Raw genomic sequence first — 24,909 nt, 5'->3', positions numbered from 1 at the left:
TTAGTATAAAAATGTTTTTTTATATAGAAATATAAATTTACAAATCTCTATAAAACTATGGTTTAAATTTCTCTTTTTAAATACGGTTGGAATGTTAGTGAGATTTTGGTTTTTTTACAGAGACTGCTTTTTTCAGGTTAAACCAAATATATTTGGTTTGAGTTTTATAATCAACACTGAGCGAGAGAGCGTTGATTGACGAATGGATATTTGTCCAAATTGGGCAAATTGTGGTGCGGTGGGGCTCAAAAGTTAATATTTTACAAACGCCAATAGGGCAACGAGTTGGGCTTATTGTCCCAGTTTCATTTGCATTACGAATGCAAAGAAATATTGTTTTTGGTTTTTTTTAAATAAAATTTCACGCACAAAACACGCTTTAGACATTGATGATATGACTAATCCACTGCGCATGCGTTGAAATCTTGGTGAAGCTGAGAGACACATTCGTCTGACCACAAACTGAAATGGACGTATAACCAAGAACAGACCACTTGTTCTCCAAATCGCAAAACAGGATGGTGGGCTGGTCGTCCTTCGTGCAAAAAATAAAAAATCATTTTTAAGCGCCCGACAAAAACAAGTTTTATATTTTAATATGGTCTATGGCATTTAGTTCAGACATTTTTAAGAGATGGTGCCATAGTATATAAAACTACTTCTTGTTTTTAATTTAATTGTAAATGTACCTTGCAACTGTAATGGGTTACGATTCCAGTTGGTTTCGCACAAATGCCATCTAAATAGCTGTTCTCGTTGATGCATTCTTTTTGAGCCTTGATTCTCATTTGTATTTGCAACAATTCTTGGGCTAATGAGTAATAATGTTCAAATAGCGTTAACATTAGAAATTTAGAATTAATTACCAAAACTAATGGAGATTCGCTACCTTTGGTATCCCAAGTGAGAGCGTAGCAAATGCTGCCTTCCAAGATGGGACGGTCTCCTGGTAAGCAAACTGGCCTGACATAGTCCGAAGTATTGACTGGATGGTCAAGCTTCAAGAGGGAGACGTGACTGCGAATGTCCGGTGATTGTATGATCCTGGACACTGACCTCTTCTGGTCGAAGGGTGAATTGGAATTCAAGCGAATTTTTCCAAAATTGGCCGTCCAGTTGCTTTGAATTCCACTAAAAGATTAAAATTATCATAATTAGATGCCAGATTCCTGAAATAAATCAATTATCTTAAATCGTACGTCTGAAGGCAATCACTGGACGCTAGAAGCCATTGGTCATTCAAGAGAACGCTCTGGCACTTGTACTGGTCATCAGTGACGAGTGTGGCAATCCAAGGCCAATCTCCGTGAGTCGTGTGCTGGACCGATTCGGGACGGTACTTCAAACTATGCGTTGACTGGACACTGGCGGGTCTCTTACCACATTCTGTGAAAACAATAAATTGAAATGAAGAAAAGCACATTAAAAACACTTTGAAATGACGTACCTAATCCGTTGCACTTGACGAAAATGGGCTGTTGACTGGGACATTCAGAACTGACGAAAGTGACGGGGGATGTCATAGGTTCCACCATTTTGGAGTAGGTGGTACCGTTGGACTGGTCACTTCTAGTTTCCACCAATTCCGCCGTCCGGTAGTTGAGTTGACTGCAGGTTGAAGTGGCCAAGTGTCTCATCATGACTTCCTGTCTGGCCATGGACACAGAGTTATTTCCATTATCTAGGCAGACTTTGGTTTGATTGCTTGACCCGGAACTGATCGAAACGACGAAGCCTTCCTTTTGGTACAAGCGAAGCCTGGTTTCGTTCTGCAGCGCCTCCGTCGAGTTCGTCAAGTACACTAGAAAGGACACCATTGAAGAGTCGTCAATAATACCGTAATTTTATAATTACATTATTTTAAGTTCAATATGAAATTTTTACTGAGAATCATATCTAGAGTGACCAAACATTTTTGGTAGACTTCAAAATAAGTTAGAAGTCCTAATACGTGGTCTGTGCCTCGTCGTAGTTAATTCTACGTCACTCCATAACTAGCAGTAATTATTTTGAGTAACTTGCCCGGGAATAAAAGAATCTTTATTGGTGTTCAGTTGACTTACGAACTTCCAGTAAAGAAATTCAGATGAGCCAGAAATAAGGCAGTGAACCCCTGCCTGCCTGCCTAGCTTAAGAGACCAGGGACTAAGTTACTACAAACTAGAGTCTTAGGGACTAAGTTACTACAAACTAGAGTCTTAGGGACTAAGTTACTACAAACCAGAGTCTAGGGACTAAGTTACTACAAACTAGAGTCTAGGGACTAAGTTACTACAAACTAGAGTCTAGGGACTAAGTTACTACAAACTAGAGTCTAGGGACTAAGTTACTACAAACTAGAGTCTAGGGACTAAGTTACTACAAACTAGAGTCTAGGGACTAAGTTACTACAAACTAGAGTCTAGGGACTAAGTTACTACAAACCAGAGTCTAGGGACTAAGTTACTACAAACTAGAGTCTAGGGACTAAGTTACTACAAACTAGAGTCTAGGGACTAAGTTACTACAAACTAGAATCTAGGGACTAAGTTACTACAAACTAGAGTTTAGGGACTACACACTAGAATATAGGGACTACAGACTAGAATATAGGGACTACAGACTAGAATATAGGGACTACAGACTAGAGTATAGGGACTACAGACTAGAATATAGGGACTACAGACTAGAGTATAGGGACTACAGACTAGAGTATAGGGACTACAGACTAGAGTATAGGGACTACAGACTAGAGTATAGGGACTACAGACTAGAGTATAGGGACTACAGACTAGAGTATAGGGACTACAGACTAGAGTATAGGGACTAAGGGACTAAGGAACTAAAGATTAGAGTTTAGGGATAATTGACCAATAATCACCACTGGAAGGAGCTTAAGTTTCTTAGGGTGTATATGCTAATAAAATCTTCTCAGGTGTACTTACAACAACCGCGTTCGTCAGCACCATTGCCGCAGTCGCGGGTCTGGTCGCATCTCTTCGACAAAGGCACGCACTGCCGACTGCCGCAGTAGAAATCGCTGGGTTTGCAGAACTCTGGACAAAAACCATTAAATAGTTGTATTTAGGACAAATTTCAATCGTTAGACTGATGAAGATTAATTACCGCAGTTCATCTCGTCCGAATAATCGGGACAGTCCAAGACGCCGTCGCACAAGAGGCGCGACTTTCCTCTGGTTCGCAACTCTTCGGAGCAGTCTAAAGACGAGATACGGACGCTTAACTTAGTGGACTCGACAACTCAACCACGTTCCGTTGAAAATAATGAATACCTGGTTTAGGAGTGCAAACGCGGCTATCTTTGGAGTCTGGCAGATGGGAACAGTTCACTTTTTCCTCGATTTCTTTGGGCAGTAAATTCAAGCACGAACTTTGAAAATCTATTCGATTAAAATATCCCAAATTAGCGAACAATTTAACATTTCGAAGAAACGGAAGATAAATAACTCACCGATGCAGAAACTTTTACAGGGTGGGATCATCTTGTCGTCGAGGCAATTGGGCTGCAACAAGCTGCAAATGAACTCCTGGGCCAAAGCGTAACACTCGAAGTCGATCACCTGTCGGAAGGTGATGGCCTCTTTGGTCACTTCCGCCAAATTGCGATGCCCCACCACGTTGGGGTAGGACGTCTGGTTGTAACTCAACTTGTGGCAGTAGTCCAGAGAGACGGGCCCGCAACGCCGAGGGCCGTCGTTGGGACTCTTAGTGGTCAAGCCCACCAGTGAGCCCGGGTACTGACGCCGTGGCGACCAGGGGTCATTCGCGCTGTCCGATGACGATTTCCTCTCTTTGGTATAAGATCATTAATATCTATTCACATTCATTCGATTTTAAACCGATGGGCTAAACACTTCGATGAAATGTGTACAGCAGATTTTTTCATTTCTAAATATTTCTAATATTTCCATTGACATTCTGTAGTTTTGGATTTACGGAGTTTTCCGGTTTCGTCAGAAGAAATATTGAAAATATTATTTACTCGAAAATTTTCCATTTTTATCCGGATTTCCTAATATATTTATCCCGGATTTCTCGAGATTAATAATATATTTATCCCGGATTTCTCGAGATTCCTAATATATTTATCCCGGATTTCTCGAGATTCCTAATATATTTATCCCGAATTTCTCGAGATTCCTAATATATTTATCCCGAATTTCTCGAGATTCCTAATATATTTATCCCAGATTTCTCGAGATTCCTAATATATTTATCCCGAATTTCTCGAGATTCCTAATATATTTATCCCGGATTTCTCGAGATTCCTAATATATTTATCCCAGATTTCTCGAGAATCCTAATATATTTATCCCGGATATTTCTCGAGAATCCTAATATATTTATCCCGGATATTTCTCGAGATTCCTAATATATTTATATTTTATTCCCTGAATTTTGTATTAATGTGGATTTCCTGGTATTTATGATATATTTCTGAGGATTTCCCTAAATGTCTAATATATTTCTGTGGATTTCCTGGAACGTCTAATATACTTCTATGGATTTCCTGGAATGTCTAATATATTTATATGGATTTCCTGGAATGTCTAATATATTTATATGGATTTCCTGAAATGCTTAATATATTTCTATGGATTTCCTGAAATTTCTAATAAATTTGTAAGTATTTTTCAAGATTTCCAAATACATTTGTCCGGATTTCCAGTAAACCTTCGGATTCCCCAAATATTTTATAATTCTTGTGGATTTCTAGAGTTTCAATAATAATCATATCTATTTCTCGCTGCTTGTACAGCCGATTTCTGAAGTGGTTCGCCCTCGCTTTTAAGCGACATCTGATTACCTTGAATGTTCAGGGACTGATGGTCGATTTTTAGACCACCAAAGATGCCGGCTTGATTTTTCATGACCTCCTCGGAAAGGACAAAGTAAAGGTCACCCGTGTCCACCTCTTTGTTCTCCGGCAGCAAATGAAGGTTGAAATGAACTGTCAGTCTTTTCCCGTTTTCACTGTAGCGGGGAACAAAATTCATTTGAATAAAGAACTACTTCCAAAAGAGAAAATTTATCAAACAACTTGATTGCCACTGACATAATTCAAAAACAGCCTAAGGACATAGAATTTAGAAAATTACAGAAAATACACAAGACAGAACTAACAAACGAATGCATTCCGACTAACCCCATTTTCCTAAGTCATTTACCCATTCTCGAAGATAAAATTTTCCAACTTTAAACTCTTTAAACACTATTTGACTATCTATCATCGGAAAATAAACAAAACAAGTTGGCCACCGGCAAAAGTCAAAGAACATTACTTAAAACAGGACAAATAATACGCTTAAAATTTAAATATAAACTAATAATTCGACCTACACGTTACCAGAAATATATAACTCGACGTACACGTTACCAGAAGTATATAACTCGACGTAAACGTTACCAGAAGTATGTAACTCGATTTACACGTTACCAGAAGTATATAATTCCATTTACACGTTACCAGAAGTATGTAACTAGATTTAAACGTTACCAGAAGTATGTAATTCGATTTACACGTTACCAGAAGTATATAGTTCCATTTACACGTTACCAGAAGTATGTAATTCGATTTACACGTAACCAGAAGTATGTAATTCGATTTACACGTTACCAGAAGTATATAATTCGATTTACACGTTGCCAGAAGTATATAATTCGATTTACACGTTACCAGAAGTATATAATTCGATTTACACGTTACCATAAGTGAGGTTAAGGTGATTTGTTAGAGTATATACCATTAACTTTAATTGTTCAATAGTGGTTATATTATTTGATTTTAATTTATATACACAAGCTAGCCGGTAAGAACTTCAATCATTTTAATTATATTGGCGAAATTAACGACCTTTATTACAAAAATCATTTCGATTACCATTATCATTATTTCGAGAGATTTGGTGTTTAAGTTAATAGATACAGGAGCTTTCGAGCTCGAGTCTCTTTTTCGGTATCTATGTATTCTTGTTTTAAACATTTTAAAATATTAAAAGGTTTTAATAATTGAAAAACCATCCACGTGTAATTCTTCTATTTAAATTTAAACAAATACGCATTTTAATCATGGGCAATAATAATTTACTTCTGCTATTAAAAAATAGATTGACTAGAGGCAAGTGTCGAATCATTAAATAACCAAAATAGATTTGAAAAGAATTGGGAGGTGTACTAACTTGTCGAACGTGACAATTTCCGAATGGTGATAGGAGTCTTTCACGATACTGTTATTGTATAAAGAATCCAGCTAAAAAGAATGAAAAAAAAATACATTTGAAATATTAATCACATTTGGAATGGGGTTGACAGTTCCGCTCGCTCGAAACGGATATTTTTTTAGCAATTTCCTTTTTTCGGTGGGATTACCTTGGAGCGATAACTATCGGCTTTCGATTCGAAGTCGTTGGAGCTGGGATCCAGAAGCTCTTCCGTGAATTTATCACCCTCCAGAATGACCAATTTCCCTTTGAAGACCCGATCTACAACAATGGGAGAAAGTTTCAATACGAGGAAATATTAAAATAATCCTCATTTAAAATTCGACTCTCGAACATTCGGATTTATTTTTACCTGTAACTGGTTTCTGCATCAAAAATTGAACTGGAAATAAAGAACGTAAATTGTCGCAATCAATTATAATTAATTACGATTTCATTGTATATTTCAAAGATAAGACTGTTTTGATGACACGCGACAAGATTTTTTTTCATGTAATTTAAATCGGAAGAATTTTAAATATTCGGGTCGTGGGAATGTAACCCTAATTTACAACTTGTTATTTTCTTTATGGTTATCGTACCCGCCGCGCCGGATTTAAACGGCGTTGGTACGTAATTAAAATACGCGATACGCGGGTGGTTTATTTTTTCCGAAAGAATTTTAATATTTTTCAACAATGCCGTTAGCGAAAATTTCCCCCCGAAATAATTGGAACACAATGCGAGATATTTTGATAATTGTAAAAAAAAAGGTGGGTCCATGAATTTTAAAAAAACTTGAGCTTTTTAATTTTGTCATTGGGGAAAAGTAAGAACTACCGGGCTCATTAAAGAAACGCTTAACTTGACAGTAAGTTCGAAAGGGGGAAAGTGCCAACTTATCCTTCGATTTTACTATCAAGTTAAGTCGTGTTGCTTCCTAAAAAATATCCAGTTCCAATTGTTCGCGACAAAGACTGGATTTTCAGGTACGAAAGAGGTAATGGTTGTACTGTCTTACACCCGAAGTAAATGCCGGCGGCTGAGCCCAGGGCCACGAAGCTGATGGCCAGAAACACGCAAGCGCAGGTGCACGGCGTGCAGCCTTCCTTCTGCGTGAATTTGATTTCGTGACTGTCGCCGCTTTCGCTAGAGGCGCCACTGTTGACTTCGGAGCCGCAGATTCCGCTTTTCTTTTTGCCATTGACCGTCAGGGGTCGCTGTTGAGGAGACACTCGACCACGCTGAAAGGCATTAAGAACCAAGTTAACACTTTGCCAACATCAACTACTTCACAAATTACGTCACGCAGTAAGGGGGTGTAAGCGTTACCATAAGTGTATAATATTCTTACATAAGTGTGACATTTCCTATTCTTCACATGCAAGAATTTAACTGAGTCAACCTGCCGTTTTGCGTCCGCTTGCTAACGCGTCACGCGTAACCTTTGACAGCGCCTCGCCCGGAGGAGATTTTTTTTCGTGATGACGTCACTCCCTTACTAGCCCTCAGTAAAATATTCCCCAAAGTGACAAACTTATGGAACATTATTATAGACTTATGGTGGTACTAAATGTTACAGGGGTCAAGGTATGTTGAAATGTTACGTCACATACTTCTATTCTATAATGGTGTCTAAATTATTAATTATTTTACTGGTTTTTCTCATTAGTATGTTTAGTTTTATCTATGTAAAAACAAATTGACTTAATTTTGAAAGAAATTTAATTGTTAGGTTTATGATGGTTATTATAATTAAGCTGGATTTGAGTCTTATTTACGTAATTTTGAGGTAACGGTCTTTTCAATGAGGGAAATTTTTATGAGCAGCCACCGATTAGATGGCGCCACTAACAAGTAAATACTAGGTGGGTTTAAGCTATTTCCACCAATGGGAACGCGAGTAAAAATCACGCTTTTTCATTGCCCAATAGAAAATAAGAGCAAGGGGCGTAAACCTTTAACCCGCTTTCCTATTGGTTGAAATAGCTCAAAATCCTATTAGTACTTATTTAGTGGCGCCATCTAATCGGTGGTCCATTTGTCATAAACACGAATAATAAAGTTTACATTTTGAAAACAAATTTCACATTGTTCGTTACGCGTTTAGGAGGGGAAAATCGATTTGATGTGACAGGCGAATAGTTTAATTTAGAATTAATTAGTGTACACTTTTCCATTTACGCTATGAAATTGTAACCATGTAAAAACCACACTTTTTTTTAAACCAAGGTAAAAAAATTAAATCAAGCGTTTATAAAACCCAATTAAAATTAAAAATATTTTGAATTTAATTACCTATAATATTGGAATAATACTTAGTGTTTACATAGGTTACACCATAAGTGTATAATATTTTTACAAAAGTGTGACACTTCCTATTCTTCACATGCAAAAGTTTTACTGAGAGCTATTCACAAGACATACCATTTTGTGACCACTTGCTAACGCGTCACACGTAGCCTTTGAAAGCGCCTCGCTAGGGGGAGATTTTCCTCTTGTGATTACGTCACTAGCTCTCAGTAAAATATTCCCTAAAGTGGCAAACTTATGGAGGAAGATTATAGACTTATGGAGGAATATTATAGACTTATGGAGGAATATTATAGACTTATGGAGGAATATTATAGACTTATGGAGCAATATTATAGACTTATGGAGCAATATTATAGACTTATGGAGCAATATTATAGACTTATGGAGCAATATTATAGACTTATGGAGGAATATTATAGACTTATGGAGGAATATTATAGACTTATGGAGGAATATTATAGACTTATGGAGGAATATTATAGACTTATGGAGGAATATTATAGACTTATGGAGGAATATTATAGACTTATGGAGGAATATTATAGACTTATGGAGGAATATTATAGACTTATGGAGGAATATTATAGACTTATGGTTACACTAAAATAAATAGCAATTGGATTTCTTATCCAAAAACTAAAAATTAATAATCGATTTAAAAATAACTTTTAGCTAATTAGTTAATCACTATAGCCTTGAGAACTCCCGAATTTCTCTTAAATTAGAGAGACTAGTTCAATTTCCTGAATGTAACTAAATCGAGCGCGATCCTCCTCCCTCAAAACGGTGACTTTTAAATAACCATTTTTTTTCGCCTAAAGAGACGTCACCTTAAAAACCCGGAAACTATTTTTTCGCGACTGAATTTGAACAAAATAATAAAAAAAAACCTAAGCAGAAAAAAATATATCGAAAGCGCGCGCCACAGAACGAGAAAGATTTGGAACGGTTTTATATTCCATTCTGTTTTTCTTTACGGGTTACTCGAGGCGAAAAGGTCGCCACACCACCTGGCGGCGAATTGATATCATCATTAAACATCCCCCGAACGTCGGCAGAAATAACGGAATTCGACGGAGTGGGGGAAAGACACTGAGACAAACGAAAGGGGAGGCTTACGGATTAGTCAGATTGGCAATCGGCGTCCGTCCGCCCGCGCGCTTTCCCATTCGACCCTCCCCGCCGGGGGTGTCGTCTTCTATCAGCGTCGCGTACAGCGACGTCTCGCGGGGGAGTCGCGAATTACGCTAAGTGGTCCGGAACGAGATATTTCTGGACGAGTGAACCTCCGTCAAATCGGAAAATTAAGGATGTGTGACGTCATTCACGGATCGTCGCTTTAATCTTAGCCGAGATAGCAGACGACTTTTGTTTGGGGAACAGACTATTCGAGTGTTATTTTTTTTTCTTTCTATTATTTGGGAAATAAGAAATACAAACGAAAAAACCCGGGATCAAAAAGTGAGCTTTTCTGCGTTTTTATAAGCGCATACTGAATTTGTTGAAATCTTCCTTTGGAAGAATGTCAAAATGTAAAGTATCATTTGAAACGCGTTTCTTATGAAAGCCCCGTATCATACGAAATGGGGTTGTTTACCTTTTACGAGTAAATGAAAACAACATTTGCGTTTTTGTGGTTTATGCGGGACGTAGGATCTTCTATACAAAAGCGTGCAAATTATATTTATATTTAAAAAAAATAGGGTGGCCGATTGCTGGGGGTAGATTATACGAAAATTAGTCCCAAATTTGGAGAAAGGGAAATTGAAAAAGCTAAAAATAATATTTTTCGTAAAATATGTTGCTTTTGTTGAAAATTTATATTATTTTGTTAGTTACGCTTTCTTTAGTTTTTAATTGAAAACATCGGGTTTTATAGTGAATTCCATATACGTTCTACCAGTGGCGTAGCCAGAAATTCGTCAAGGGGGTGGTCGAAGTATGTGAATGTTAAGAGGGGGGTCGATAAGGGGGTGGAAATTTAGTAAAGTCAAAGGTAGACCCAAGGGGGGGGGGTTGGACACGGAAACCCCCCCCCCCTTGTCTACGCCACTTAAGTAACGTATTCAAATAGTAACGTATTCAAAATAATCCTTTACAATGCAGGTGGTTCCTTTTAACTTAACATTACGTATATAATAATCTCCACCACTCTCCCCCTATTCGGCTTTCCGTTGCTACGCAACTCGTTTTGAAATTTTTAATATTTAGGCTTAGTTTCTCTATTCGGTGTTATAGTCGCGAGCCAGATTTCCCGCACGGTACGAGTCCCAAATAGGACGAAACCGGTCTACCGTTGGATTTTCTGGCTATTTTATTTAATCTAATTTAATTATTCACTCGAAGATCTATTTGGTCCGAGTTTCGCGTTTTTGTCCGCTCGAAGACCTATCGGTACGAGCTATTAGTAAGTGTTTTAATTTCTTCAAATTTGTTTAGGGTTTAGCTTTATTATCCCTTTTCATTATGGACTTATCTACTTATTCGCCAATGTTATCAGGGTTCGTACGAAAATTTCTGATCTAAAATCACTGACCAATTTTTGCCAATATTCCTGACCTTTTTTTGGTTATTTTTTGGACATTTTTTAAAATAATTTTAGGTCAAAAATTCTTTGTTAATGTGTGGCTTGGTTGACTAACTAAAATCCCTGACTTTCTACGAAATTATTTAAATCCCTGACTTATCCCCGACATTTTTCCTCCATTTTACAGATCCCTGACTTATCCAGCTTTTCTAGGATATCCATCAAAAGTAAATGAAACGGAGTTATCAGACTGCTACATTCCCCATGTTGGAGGCGTTTTCCTTATGAAGTTACATTTTGACCTCGAATTTGAAATTTGCCGTTCCAAGGCCGAAAAAAACCGTTTTTGTTTTTATGAAACTATATTTAATACATAGAAATAGCTATACCCACAATTCCCAAGTGCCATTTATCGCGTCAAAAGACGGGAATGGAAATTAGCTTTTATTTGACTCGATTTTCTCATCATTTTCAAAGGAAAACGCCCTCCGATTCTGAGCGCTATTTCGATAACTTTGGTTCATTTACTTCTGGTATCATGTTATCGTCCTTGGTAGTAGAATATTTCGCCTTATACATATTTAGACACTAGGGGGCTCTGTGCGGAGAACTAAACTTAGATTGCGCTATAGCTCTGAAAATCAGTTCGGTGATAATTTTCCTAAATGACATACTTATTGTTACTAGGTTACTTATGGTAGGGTGAAAAAAGAGTTAAAATAAATTAGGTATTTATAGCTTTTTGGAATTAAATAGTTGAAAACTACCTATAGAACAAACTAACGGTGTTTTACAGGAAGCTTGCTATTAGGGGTGCCTGTAAAAGGTGCTAACGCGCAAGGCACCGGCGTTTTACAGGTGGAAGGGAACACGGCCGGGTTGAGTTAAATACTTTCTCAAATACGTAGGATTTACTTTCAAATATTAAAGGGAGTATAGCCTTAGCGAGCTTCCGTCATTTCTCACTCGTGGCGCGAGAGTCGAAAAATTAGTAGGAAATCCTGTTGTGAACGTAGATAGTTATTTACACTTCACAGCAGGATGATAATTTGGAATTTTCTACCACGTTCAGACTGTAGCGCCACGTGTGAGAAATGACGGAAGCTAACTAAGGTTACACTGCCTTTAATATTTAAAAGTAAACGACTACGGGATTTGCTTACCCGCTGGATTTTGGGATTTTTTCCGAAAAGTTTTGGATATTTCTTTCGGTGTTTGGTAGGGGTGTGAAAAATATTTGGTGAGACCAAATAATTCGATCGAATACCAAAATCGAATAGCGCTTGGAAAAGTTCGCGAATATTCGTTTTTCTTGATCAAATAGTCGAATATTCGAAAAGATAGGGAAAAAATATTTGGTATTTTCAAATAGTTTGCAAACTGGTCAAATAACCGCGGGTCTTTTTCTAATTTGTTGAGTTTCAAGGCCTTCAGAGGAGAATGCAGTGAAATTTCCAAACTAATCCTTATTTCTGGCACCTCTCTTTATGCCACAGTGACAAGGACCATGTAAAGAGTACCTTGCACGTCCGTTATCTATACCGTGTTTATTAAAACCCCTTCTAGCGCCTATTGGCTAGATTATTCGCTGGTTCTCTGTTGTTACGTAATTTTCTAGAATAGCATAAAACTAAAACGTAAACCAAGTCCAAAACAAAACTAAAAACCGGAAGGTAAGTAACTTTTTGGATTTTTCTGTTTATAATTTTTGAGTTAACTAAATTATTGATTTAAATAAATGCTATTTTTTCATTTGTAATAAAAGATCTGTTTTACATATATTTAAAAACTCGAGATTTTGCAAACCATGAAATATGTCCTTGGATTTTAATTGTAGTTAGTAGTTACTAAAGGTTAAAAGTCGTTAGCTGACTTGGGCCTCGGGTGGTGCCTATGGTATTAGCCTAGCTAAAAATAATAATAATAATAATAATAATAATAATAATAATTATTATTATTATTATTATTATTATTATTATTATTATTATTATTATTATTATTATTATTATTATTATTATTATTATTATTATTATTATTATTATTATTATTATTATTATTATTATTATTATTATTATTATTATTATTTTGCAATGGTACCCAGTTGATAACTTAATTCATAATTAATAAATATTTTTTCTTTGAAAAAGTCTACTATTATAGTTTAAATCTATAAAATAAAATAAAGTAAAAATTATATATTCGGTTTAATATTTTGCTATTTGCAAGTAAAACGAAAAGTGATTACTTTTTTATTTTTTTTTGACAAATATGCAAACTATTTGGTTCTTTGAAAACCAAATACGTCGAATTATTTGGTATTCGAAATACTATTTGGTATTTGATCAGTTAACTGGTTTAAAATTTTGCTCTAAAAATATTCGACCAAATTATTTGACGTTATAAATATTCGATTTGGTATTTGACGTGCTTTGAAAAATAATATTTAATATTCGATTCGATCCCCAAATAATGGTATTAGCACACCTCTACGGAATTTTGAATTTTCTCTTTGTATTTTGTGAAAAAAAATCAGCTGTATTTTTAAAAATCCACGGATTTTTTTATGTGAGATTTGTGGATTTTTCACTAGAATTGTGGATTTGTGGATTTCTCACTAGAATTGCGGATTTGTGGATTTCTCACTAGAATTGCGGATTTGTGGATTTCTCACTAGAATTGCGGATTTGTGGATTTCTCACTAGAATTGCGAATTTGTGGATTCCTCACTAGAATTGTGGATTCCTCACTAGAATTGCGGATTTGTGGATTTCTCACTAGAATTGCGGATTTGTGGATTTCTCACTAGAATTGCGGATTTGTGGATTTCTCACTAGAATTGCGAATTTGTGGATTTCTCACTAGAATTGCGAATTTGTGGATTTCTCACTAGAATTGCGGATTTGTGGATTTCTCACTAGAATTGCGGATTTGTGGATTTCTCACTAGAATTGCGGATTTGTGGATTTCTCACTAGAATTGCGGATTTGTGGATTTCTCACTAGAATTGCGGATTTGTGGATTTCTCACTAGAATTGCGGATTTGTGGATTTCTCACTAGAATTGCGGATTTGTGGATTTCTCACTAGAATTGCGGATTTGTGGATTTCTCACTAGAATTGCGGATTTGTGGATTTCTCACTAGAATTGCGAATTTGTGGATTTCTCACTAGAATTGCGGATCTGTGGATTTCTTACAACTCATTTTTCGGCGACCATTTGGAATTGTTGGCGTTCGGGGCACACTCCATTTATTTCGCCACAAAATACGTTTCAGGGCGTGCTCGTTTCTAGCTGGGACGAGCATTGCGCGAGCAATTTGAGTGAGTCAAGAAAAAAGGCGGATACGGCGAAAATGAGGCGAGCTTTTCAGCCCGAGAAATCTACTCGACGCGAACAAAAATAATGCCGAATAATAACAACGAAATAAGAGAAAAATGGCCTCTACCCTGTGGCCAAACGCGTCATTGAACCTATTTTTCATAACGAAAATTTTAACAATTTATGGGGGTTCGCTTGAGATCATTTGTTAAGTTAATTTACGTAAAGTTACAACGTTTCTTAAACAAATGGTTTATTGTGTGAAGCGAAGAAATTAACGCGATAGTGGCGGAATATACTGGTTGTTATAATGAGGTTTTCACTTCCAAGAGGGTCAACATACTTTTGATTGTAATTTTGTGATAATAAATTCGCGAATTTTACAAGGCGGTTACGGCGACTTAGAAAAACAATTATGAATAAAAATGATAAATTCGATTCTATAGGTTTTGGGTTAACGAGCATAATTCAGATATTTAACATATATTACGGGATAGCTTATTTCAGGATTTTCAAGTTGATGATACCAGATTTTTTAAAATTCACAAATGTAAATAATCATCAGCTAGGCTAATACGCAAGGCACCACCTTAGGTCTAAGTCATCGAGTGACTTTTAAAGCCAATAGTTTAGGTGGCCGGGTTGCAATGCGTAGGAGGGTGGTGGCAAGCCCCGCATGCCACGCGAGCCAACAGCTCCCTACACTCACTATTACCGTTAACCTCAGCAAGTTTTTATGGAAGGGGAAACCGAAGAGCTCGGGGGAAAACCCCTTAAACCAGTGGGGAGAGAACTTGCAAACTCAACTCGGAAGGCGCTGTTTCGAGTTTTCACCCAGTGCCACAAGTTGGGATCAAACCCGGCTCCTCTTTCTGCGAGGCGAAAGTGCTAACCACTAAGCCACCCCACTCCTAGCCCTCGCAAAAATTACGTTTAGATTTACACTTTTTTCTACATTAAATTAAATAGTTTGCAAAAATTCTAAATAAAAAATAATTTATATATTTTGATATTTGTTATAGCATAATCAGAAATCTATATCAGGGAGTAAGGACCTTACTCCCTGTCTATATTATATCTTCTAAAGTGAAACATAGTGAACATTCGTGATATTTACATCATTATAGCTACTTTCTAAAACTATTATCTTCTTAATTCCACTATACAAAGTAAATTTTTATATTTTACATTACTAAGCACATTTTAATTTTGGAAATATTTATTTACCTTAACGATTATGTTAAATTTCAAACTCTTATATTAAATTTAAAAAATATACCCCCTACCTTTAAAAAAATTCAAAATTTAGTCGTTATTAAAATACATAAAATTAAATTTTTTATTCTATTTGAAACTTTTATCCAGTTTTAATTTACGTTTTAATATACAACTAGATAAAAATTGTAATAAAACAGTCATAAACCCCAGAAATCCCGTCGGCCTAGTAAAAAAAGTCCATTAAAGCAGGCTCCGAGTTGATGTTTCCAAAACACTAATTAGCAAATATTGCCTTCAAAGAAGTCCGCGCGTTCCTCCAAAGTTCGTCGAAACAGGATAGCCGCTCCACTATCGAAGACGCTAAGGTCACGGAGGACAGACCCACATACAGAGACCCAAAAATACGGCCGCGAGCACCCCCGGGTATTGTCTGCGAAGCGAAGGGGACGGTGGATAATTACCACCTAGGAAGTTCCACCAGTTTCGGTTTTAACCACGAGCACCCACTAACGTCGACAGTCATCGCCAAATTCAATCTCCGCCTCCGAGCCTATTTGTAATTCCCCAAAATTGAGCTCGCGGCGCGCCTAATTTTTCAGCGTGCTGTTTCGAGAAGATTTACGCTTCGTCGGGGGTCCCGCTTTATCCCATTGTTGCGCGGGGAGGATCAAACTTTCATCTCGAGGTAACGTCATAAGTTAATGATACCTCTAAGTAGACAAATAAGCCCTTTCAAGGTGGAATCTTTGTCCAGAAAATGTGATGTCAAATCTTGTCTCTCCGATTCTCGCGAAAATGAAAGATTTGAAAAAAATCTCGGCCCAGCGCCGCTGTGCGGTCGAGAATGAAACTATATTGGGCTGACAGTAATAAACCAATACCAAAAAAAACGTTCTTTTGCCTCTGCGGGGGGAACGAATTTTCTAAGGGAATACCGAAATTTATCTTACACCAAACGGGATTAAAGAAACGTCAGCTTCGGCAGTTCCAAGTGTATGTTAAGGTTACTTTGATACGCAGTACGGAGAGACATAGGTCGATTTGGACAAGCATATCCGCCATAGGCGGCATAGCCATTTGTCTACTTAGAGGTATCATTAACTTATGGTAACGTTTATTTGCGGGGGAGACGGTAAAATCGCCGTCTTCGGGCTTTATATTTATCTGGTCTCCTTTTCTATTGTTTGAGTTAGTTTTCAACAAGCAGCGCGTTAGAAATCGTGCTATAAGTCAACGGAGAGTTAGTTTTTCATACTGTTAAAATAAAATGTATTTTCGTATTTCGTCGTGTACGAAGGAGAGTCAATCGACGGTTTGGACCCAGTCAAGGATGCTTGGCCTGGCACGATTTTTTTATGTTTATCTAAGAGCCGTCAGGAGATGGTACCGCGCGAAATTGGGGAAACGCTGTTTGGAGCTCTAAGGTACTATCTAACCCCATCAGTTATCCGATCCATATTTCATTACATTATTTGATACATTTTCCTTTTATTAATTAAGTGGCACAGCCAATGTCATGGTCATTGTTATTTAGTAGCGCCGAATATGAAATGTCGTGTAGAATATTTGAATTTTTCTACAGCCGTTGGCACATATCTTTCCGGTTTGTTTTATAAACACGTTTAATACTTATTTTACACCAAAATAAACGATATATTCCAGAGTATATTAAAAGTAAACGATATATTCCGGAATATTTTAAAAGTAAACAATTTATTCTGGAATATATTAAAAATAAACCACTTATTTCGGAATATATAAAAAATAAACGATATTTTATTTTTAAATATACGATACATTCCAGTATATATTAAAAAAATTACGATATATTCCAAAAACTATTAAAAAATAAATGATATATTAAAATAAAACCATATATTATAAAAATATTAATAATAAACGATATATTTAAAAAATATTAATAAACGATTAATTTTAAAATATATTAAAAATAAACGATATATTTTAAAAATATTAATAATAAACGATATATTTAAAAAATAATAATAAACGATATATTTAAAAAATATTAATAATAGACGATACATTTTAGAATATATTAAAAATAAACAATACAGTTTAAAATATATTAAAATAAAACGATATATTATAAAAAATATTAATAATAAACGATATATTTAAAAAATATTAATAATAAACGATAAATTTTAAAGTATATTAAAAATAAACCATACATTTTAAAATATATTAAAAATAAACCATACATTTTAAAATATATTAAAAATAAACAATACATTTTAAAATATATTAAAAATAAGCAATACAATTTAAAATATATTAAAAATAAACAATACATTTTAAAATATATTAAAAATAAACCATACATTTTAAAATATATTAAAAATAAACCATACATTTTAAAATATATTAAAAATAAACCATACATTTTAAAATATATTAAAAATAAACCATACATTTTAAAATATATTAAAAATAAACAATACATTTTAAAATATATTAAAAATAAACAATATATTTTAAAATATATTAAAAATTGTTGAAGATTAAACACGATAATGGACTTTTAAACACTACACGCTGTAGTCTAATGTTTATACATAGTTTTTATGTATAATATTTGGTTTTTTAAAAGAAACAATATATTTTAAAATATATGAAAAATTAATATTTGTTTTAATATAATATATTTGATAGTAACAGGGGTTCACCCTAGATGCTTTTATCGAATCTAAATCCAGATATGACTTTGAATATCGCTTATCTCTCGTGAACCCCAGTATATACAGGAAACCCTAAAGCAGCCTTCCTATTAAGCTGGAATGGAGCCGGTGGGGTGTGCCCCGTCAGCCAAATGACGAGGGTTTCTTCCTGATAAAGTCTGTTGCGGAGTTTCATTCAACGCAGCCCCGGCTTGAAACCTTTCGTGGCTTGTAAAAAAATAACTTTCAAACATAACTTCGGCCATTACGGCATAGACCACGGCCATTGTTTGATGCGGGTATATGTCCTAGAAGCAAAAGTACTATCCCCCAAAAAGACAGAACTCTCCCAGTTTTGATATCAAATATTCCCCACCGCCCACTAGCCTTTCATAACGAATGCAATGAGCAAAATAAATCTTTACGACGTCTTTAAAACCGAGATAGACTAATGTTATAAATACTAAAATTTCGTTCCATAGTCGATATAACTTAAAGTAAAATTTAATCAAAGTTCTGCTACTACTTAGACTAATGTTTTTAAACGATATTATTTTAAATTTTAATCGTTCAGTTTTTATTGTCCTTCGAAATTTTTTCCGCTACTGCAATATGTTGAAAACGTTTTTTTGGTTAAAATAAATATTCTAAATCAACGAAGTTGCATTTCTTATAATATAATACACAATATTCTCATTTTTTCATGGAAAATGAAGATAAGAATTTAATTAAACTTATTTTTATAAAGAGTTTAGAAGACACGTTATAAATAATCCCATAATCTACAGGGGTGATAATAAGACTAAAGCTACCTGTACTAATTTTCCTGGACCTACGCCGTACCAATTTCGGTACAACCTTCAATATTATTATTGTTCTAAAAAATGTGGTTACAAATTTCAAAATTATTATTATTATTCTAAAAAATGTCGTTACAAATTTCAATATTATTATTATTCTAAAAAATGTCGTTACAAATTTCAATATTATTATTATTCTAAAAAGTGTCGTTACAAATTTCAATATTATTTTTATTCTAAAAAATGTCGTTACAAATTTCAATATTATGAGCATTATTCCGAAGAATATCGGTACAAAATTCAATATTATTCGTATTATTCTAAAAAATGTCGTTACAAATTTCAAAATTATTATTATTCTAAAAAATATCAGTACAAACTTCAATATTATGAGCATTAAACAAATACCGGTACAAACTTCAATATTATGAGAATTATTGTAAAAAATATCAGTACAAACTTCAATATTATGAGCATTATTTGAAGCCCCAAAAATAACTCCAAAAAATCTTTTAATTGTCACAAATAAAACGTTACAGATTTTAAAGAAAATAAAAAAATCCGGCCATATCAACAAAAAATCAAAATTTAAGATTCAATAAAATTGACGATAAGCATCCTCGGCCGGTTTGAAATCCCATATTTGGCCCCGGCATTCTATATTAAATTTGTTCCCCATAATGTACCGGCGCACCAAATCGGCGCTACATTTTGATAAGAGGTAAGAAAGAGTCCGATTGGACGGAAACCCGTCAAAACTGGTCTTTCCAGCGCCAGATGACCCAATTGGGGAAACGGGTCCCTTTGTCTTTGCACACACCGCCACTCGTACTCTCGCGTCTTCGAGATGAAATGAAATGAGAGAGAGTGCGCTCGCTTGTCCTCCAACTTAACCGCCCAACGAGTGGGCTCTCAAAGTCCAAGTCCGGAGATTCACTCCGAGGAAATCAAGTTAACCTGGTAAAAGTGGCAATTTCGCGCGTGGTAATTTGTCACTGGGCTCTGAGGTGGGCGACCGCTTTAGATTCACCTCTATTTAGAGAGAACTTGGTTGCGCTGCCAAATTCATTCCCAGTTTCCACAGTAATGACTTCCTATATCTACCCGAGTTGCAAAAACGGGTTTTTTCGACCAATTTTACGTTTTTTTTTAATTTACAACCTCCCCATAATTTATTTATATAAAATGTAAACATTATAATTATTGTTTTGATGTTTGTCGGGTTTCTGGTCCCTTTGGGGAAATGATTCGCCCCTGACCCGGGTACTTTGGAAGTGGATCAGTTTTGTTTACTTTGCAGTCAAAGCAGAATTGTCTGTTTTCCATAAATTTCATTTAATTCAAAATATGTTTTAAATCTATTTCATTGTATTTATTAAAATGTGTACGAACAATTTTTTCTGGAGCAATGCCAATGCGGAACAAACAGAGTTTAATTAAAATTAATTTAATTTTAATCGTACACGTTAAAATTCATTAGCCTGGATGAAATGACAATAATTCATGGTTTAAATTTAAAAATATTTACTTCATGTTTTAAAAACAGTTTATTAAGTCGAAATTTAAAAATATTTACTTCATGGTTTCAAAACATTTTATTAAGTAGAAATTTAAAAATATTTACACCATGGTTTAAAAACAAAGGTTTTTTAAGCAATGTAAATATCCGCAGCAAATTCTAATTTTTTTATGGTCATTTAAATTGTAATTAAATTAAATTAATCAATTTGCTAAGGATAAACATAAAATGTATTAAAATCAAATAACATCAATAAAAGCCGATTTAAACCAAATTAACCAATTGTTATCAAGCCAAGAAATATGTTTCATTCAGCGCTAGCAAAGAACCAATTTCTACTTTGGGAGAATACCAAATTTACTTTAAGTAAAATATGGGTTAAAATCTTCGTATTGTCAAACTGTTTTAATTTAATTAAAAACGTCCCAAATGAATAAAAATTAAGTGTATTACGTTTTATATCACAATTAATATATTCACAATAAGTATGACACTTCTTATTGTTTTAATGCTAATTTTCTTACATCTGTAATTACATATAATTAATATCAAGGTTAAAATTGATTTACGTTTAATTTAAAATAAATGAAATTAAATAAGACGCATATTCGATTCAAACTGTCATACTCATTTTATTATGTTACTTATGCAGGGTTGCCACAGTTTCTTTAGAATTAACTTCCCTGACTTTTCCAGGTTTTCCCTGACCATCTCCGGAGATTTTCCCTGACATAATTTACATCAAAATTAAATTCGCAGACATTTCACTGATTCTCTGATTTTTAGAATAATCTTAAAAATTCCCTGATTTTTATACCCATATTCAAATTCTCTGACTTTTCCAGGTTTTCCAGATACCGTGTCCACCCTGTTATGACATTTATTTATAGAAATTGGAACCATGAAAATCCCAAATTTCATCAAATAACTTTAAAAAAAAGTTGGTTTTTTCCAATTTTACCAAATTTTTTAAAACAAAACGTCAAATATTAAAAACTCCCACGTAACCACTTTCTAAATTTATTGAAAGATAAAATTAGATGTCAATAAACGTAGGCCGATATTTTAATTTCACGCGTTCTAATTTCGGAGTGGTCATCGAAATGGGGAAAACCCGTTGATTTAAAATATAACCAATTAAATTGAGTGGTGGGAAAATGTTGCGCGCGGGTGTTATACAAAAAAAGATAATAAATCAGGCCAAGATGGGGCCACAATGATACCCAATAAAGGTAACTTTGCCAAATAAAATAATGAATGGATGTCAGCCAATTTTACCGATAAGCATTTTTCAAGGAAAGAGGTCTGGTTATTATTGTTATTATCATCGAACCCGCGCCGACGCGTCCTGCTAAATATAATTAATCCATGGGGAAAATTATTGAACATCTGCAAATTACGATAATAAGAAAATAACGTATGAAAATAATTAGAAATTAGGCGCGAAAGTATACCACTGGGACAAATTCGAGGGTAGTTTTATGGTCGTTCATTTTCGCGTTGGAAACCAGCCCGTGTTTACGCGCGAAATTCCCTATAATTTACCGTATTCGCTTCATTGGTTTAGTGTCACGATAAATAAGTCAACAAGTGTGAAAATATTCAAATTATGAAACGATAATTATACAACTTAATTGTTTATATATTAATTTAGGTTTCAAAAACGTTTCCACGCGAGTAAATATTTTTTTTTATATTTAAGGCTAATAATTTTATTTAAAATAAATCTAATTTATTTTTTTTAAATCTAATTTTAAGTTATTTTTTTTCGTGTGGTCTCAAATCGAAACGCAATGACTCGGAAATGTTTTGTTTATTTGATTATTGATTTTAAAAGAAAAAAAATCTGGTTTCTAACGAGGTTGCAAATTTTTCGTTGATTTTCATTGATTACTCTTTTTTCTTTATGGATTATTATAAATTTGTCGGTTTTTTTCATTGATTAATCTTTTTTATTTATTGATTATTATAAATTTGTCGGTTTTTTTCATTGATTAATCTTTTTTATTTATTGAATATTATAAATTTGACGGTTATTTTCATTGTCTACTCTTTTTTTTTCATTGATTATTTTCAATTTTTCTTTTGATTTCCATTAGTTACTATAATTTTTAGGCGATTCCATTGGTAGCTAAAATTTTAGGCGATTTCATTGATTACTATAATTTTTAGGCGATTCAATTGATTACTATAAATGTTTCGGTGATTTCCATTGATAACTCGAATCTTTTTGGTGATTTCCATCGAAAATTCAAAAGTTTTCAGTTATTTCCAACAAAGTTTCAAACTTTTTGCATCATTTCCAGTGATGTTTTTAAGACAATTCCCGTGATTACAAGTACTAATTTTACACCTAATTAGTAATTACCCCCTCATCTCAAAAGCATGAGCACGGTTACTTGTCATTGAAATTCTTATTCTAACTAAAGGGATAGTGCATTTTATCCCAGTATCTCTTAAAAAACCCTCTACAAAATTAAAATTTCCAGTGTCTCAAAAAATGAACTTTCTTGATTTATAAGGACATTTATATACTTATATCAATAAAAATAATCAGCTATAAGTTATTAGTTTGGAAACAGTTATTTCGAAGTGATTATTGCGTTATAAAAAGCATTTTATCCGGTGAAACAACTTGGAAAAGCACTTATTTTTTTAGAAAATTATCGAGCGTCTTTTGGGTGGTTGGGACAACATTTCTAACGCTGGTAATAAGCTCCCAACTTCCGGTAGCGGAAGTGTTCCCCCAGCTCGAATCGAAGGGTGCCCCTCGTAATAGCTTTGACAGTGGACCATGACCAGGTGGTGCCGTTGCTATATTTTCTCTCGACAACGGGCGAGGAGCTATTATGTTATTTTCAAAGGGGAAAATGTAAAAAGTTGTTTCTGCCAGTACAAGAAGAAGAGACCCGCTCGAGCGTGCGAAAACGTAAGACTATATTCCTTCCCAAAGAATAAAGGTCAAGTTTTTGTTTCATATTACAAAACGGTTGTACAACGCTAAGAACAATCGGAACACCAAACGGTTATGTACCACCTTCTTCACTACTTGTATCGCGTATTCAATCACTCATTGAAAAGTATACCAAAATATAGTAGCCGAATTTCGTAATACAATCACGGCCAACTTCTTCAGTATTTGTTTGTCCATAGATATAACCAACGTATGAGGTATATACTCCATACCGGACCATTTCATAGACTTAAAACTAACACTAGGTGCGTCAAGTCGGCCAGAATTCTTTCAAGAACTGTATTTTAAGAACGGAATTCTTACGAATATTGCGCAAACAGTCAAGATATCTTAAGAAATTGACAGTTTTTTCTGACTTGATGCACCTCTCGACTCGCTTTGGTCTATTTGTTAACGATACAGCTGTTTACGTGTCTACAGGCTAAATTATTTAAATTATAATATTTAAACATTTTATTCACAATTTCACCTCGCATAGAATAATGCAAAGAATATAACGGTATGAACTTTTTTCAATAACTTGATTTCACGAAATAACACTCCACCAATTTATTCAAAACGCCTTCGCGAAGTTTCTTAAAAGAAGTTTTATTCAATTGGCGTTAGCTATCTGTAACGAACTAGTTACTTAAACTTATCCAACCCTGAACCGGAAATACTTATTTATCTCTTTACGAATGAAATTTATTGAAAAATTATCTCGAATGTGACGGTTACGGAGCACTGGGTCACGCTGAAGTGGGAAGACAGATTTCGTCTTCACTTACGAATTTAAACCTAAGCTTAGGTTTTAAAATGTAATAATGAAAAAATGTGGAAAGGTTTATTATAGAAATGTTCGCCCTTAGGCACCAAAAAAAAAAAATCGCGACTATTTAAAGTTTTCTAAAGAAAGTTAATGGACCAAAACGTTATGTTTAATGGGAAAGAGGCTCTCACGAAGAAACCTCATTTAAAGTCTAATGATCTATGAAATTCGGTTTATACTACTGACACACAGAGCGCTTATTTGTTTATCATTGCTAATATAGCTATCCCAACCAGTTATAATATTATGTCGAAGTAAAGTGTCAATCTTACCTCCATATCTTTAGCCATTGTATTAGGTTTTTAAATTCCAAGCCGGTCCCACATTAAGTTGAAGATTCCTTGTCAAACTAAACTTAAAACTCGTCTTTTAATCCAATGCGATTTACCGAATCATGAAAAAACTCCGCGGAACAACATGCCTAGTCCAACTACACATGACGACATGATACAAACTAGAATTGTTAATTATTTTAATTCAAACAAGCGATGAACGAAAAGATAGATCTACTCTCCAGCACGCTCTTACTGCGTTTGAATGATTTCGAA

The 24,909-nt window shown here is 34.6% G+C and overlaps 1 protein-coding gene across 1 annotated transcript; it reads right to left on the bottom strand.

The window, feature by feature from the left end:
• LOC149948567 (atrial natriuretic peptide-converting enzyme) lies at nucleotides 1–24,909 on the bottom strand. The gene is made up of 15 exons (XM_090173616.1): nucleotides 24,634–24,909; nucleotides 7,222–7,444; nucleotides 6,574–6,603; nucleotides 6,370–6,482; nucleotides 6,180–6,250; nucleotides 4,808–4,974; nucleotides 3,452–3,790; nucleotides 3,273–3,380; nucleotides 3,106–3,198; nucleotides 2,925–3,035; nucleotides 1,448–1,801; nucleotides 1,200–1,386; nucleotides 890–1,131; nucleotides 690–811; nucleotides 1–535 (listed from the first exon to the last, which is right to left on the bottom strand). Exons 1-15 carry the CDS (start codon nucleotides 24,649–24,651, stop codon nucleotides 380–382), a joined length of 2,334 nt encoding a protein of 777 aa, XP_090029742.1. The 5' UTR covers nucleotides 24,652–24,909; the 3' UTR covers nucleotides 1–379.

This window comes from Leiobunum rupestre, chromosome 4, assembly GCF_980474605.1.
Source record: "Leiobunum rupestre chromosome 4, qqLeiRupe1.1.hap1, whole genome shotgun sequence".
NCBI lineage: Eukaryota > Metazoa > Arthropoda > Arachnida > Opiliones > Sclerosomatidae > Leiobunum > Leiobunum rupestre.
The sequence above is the reverse complement of the archived record's forward strand: the minus strand, read 5'-3'. Positions and strand labels throughout refer to the sequence as shown.

Coding starts and splice junctions, on each gene's coding strand:
- LOC149948567 (XM_090173616.1), bottom strand. Junction 3,791..4,807: donor TCAGTCCCTGAACATTCAAG/GTAATCAGATGT, acceptor CTTATACCAAAG/AGAGGAAATCGTCATCGGAC. Junction 3,036..3,105: donor TTCGGACGAGATGAACTGCG/GTAATTAATCTT, acceptor GTTTTTGTCCAG/AGTTCTGCAAACCCAGCGAT.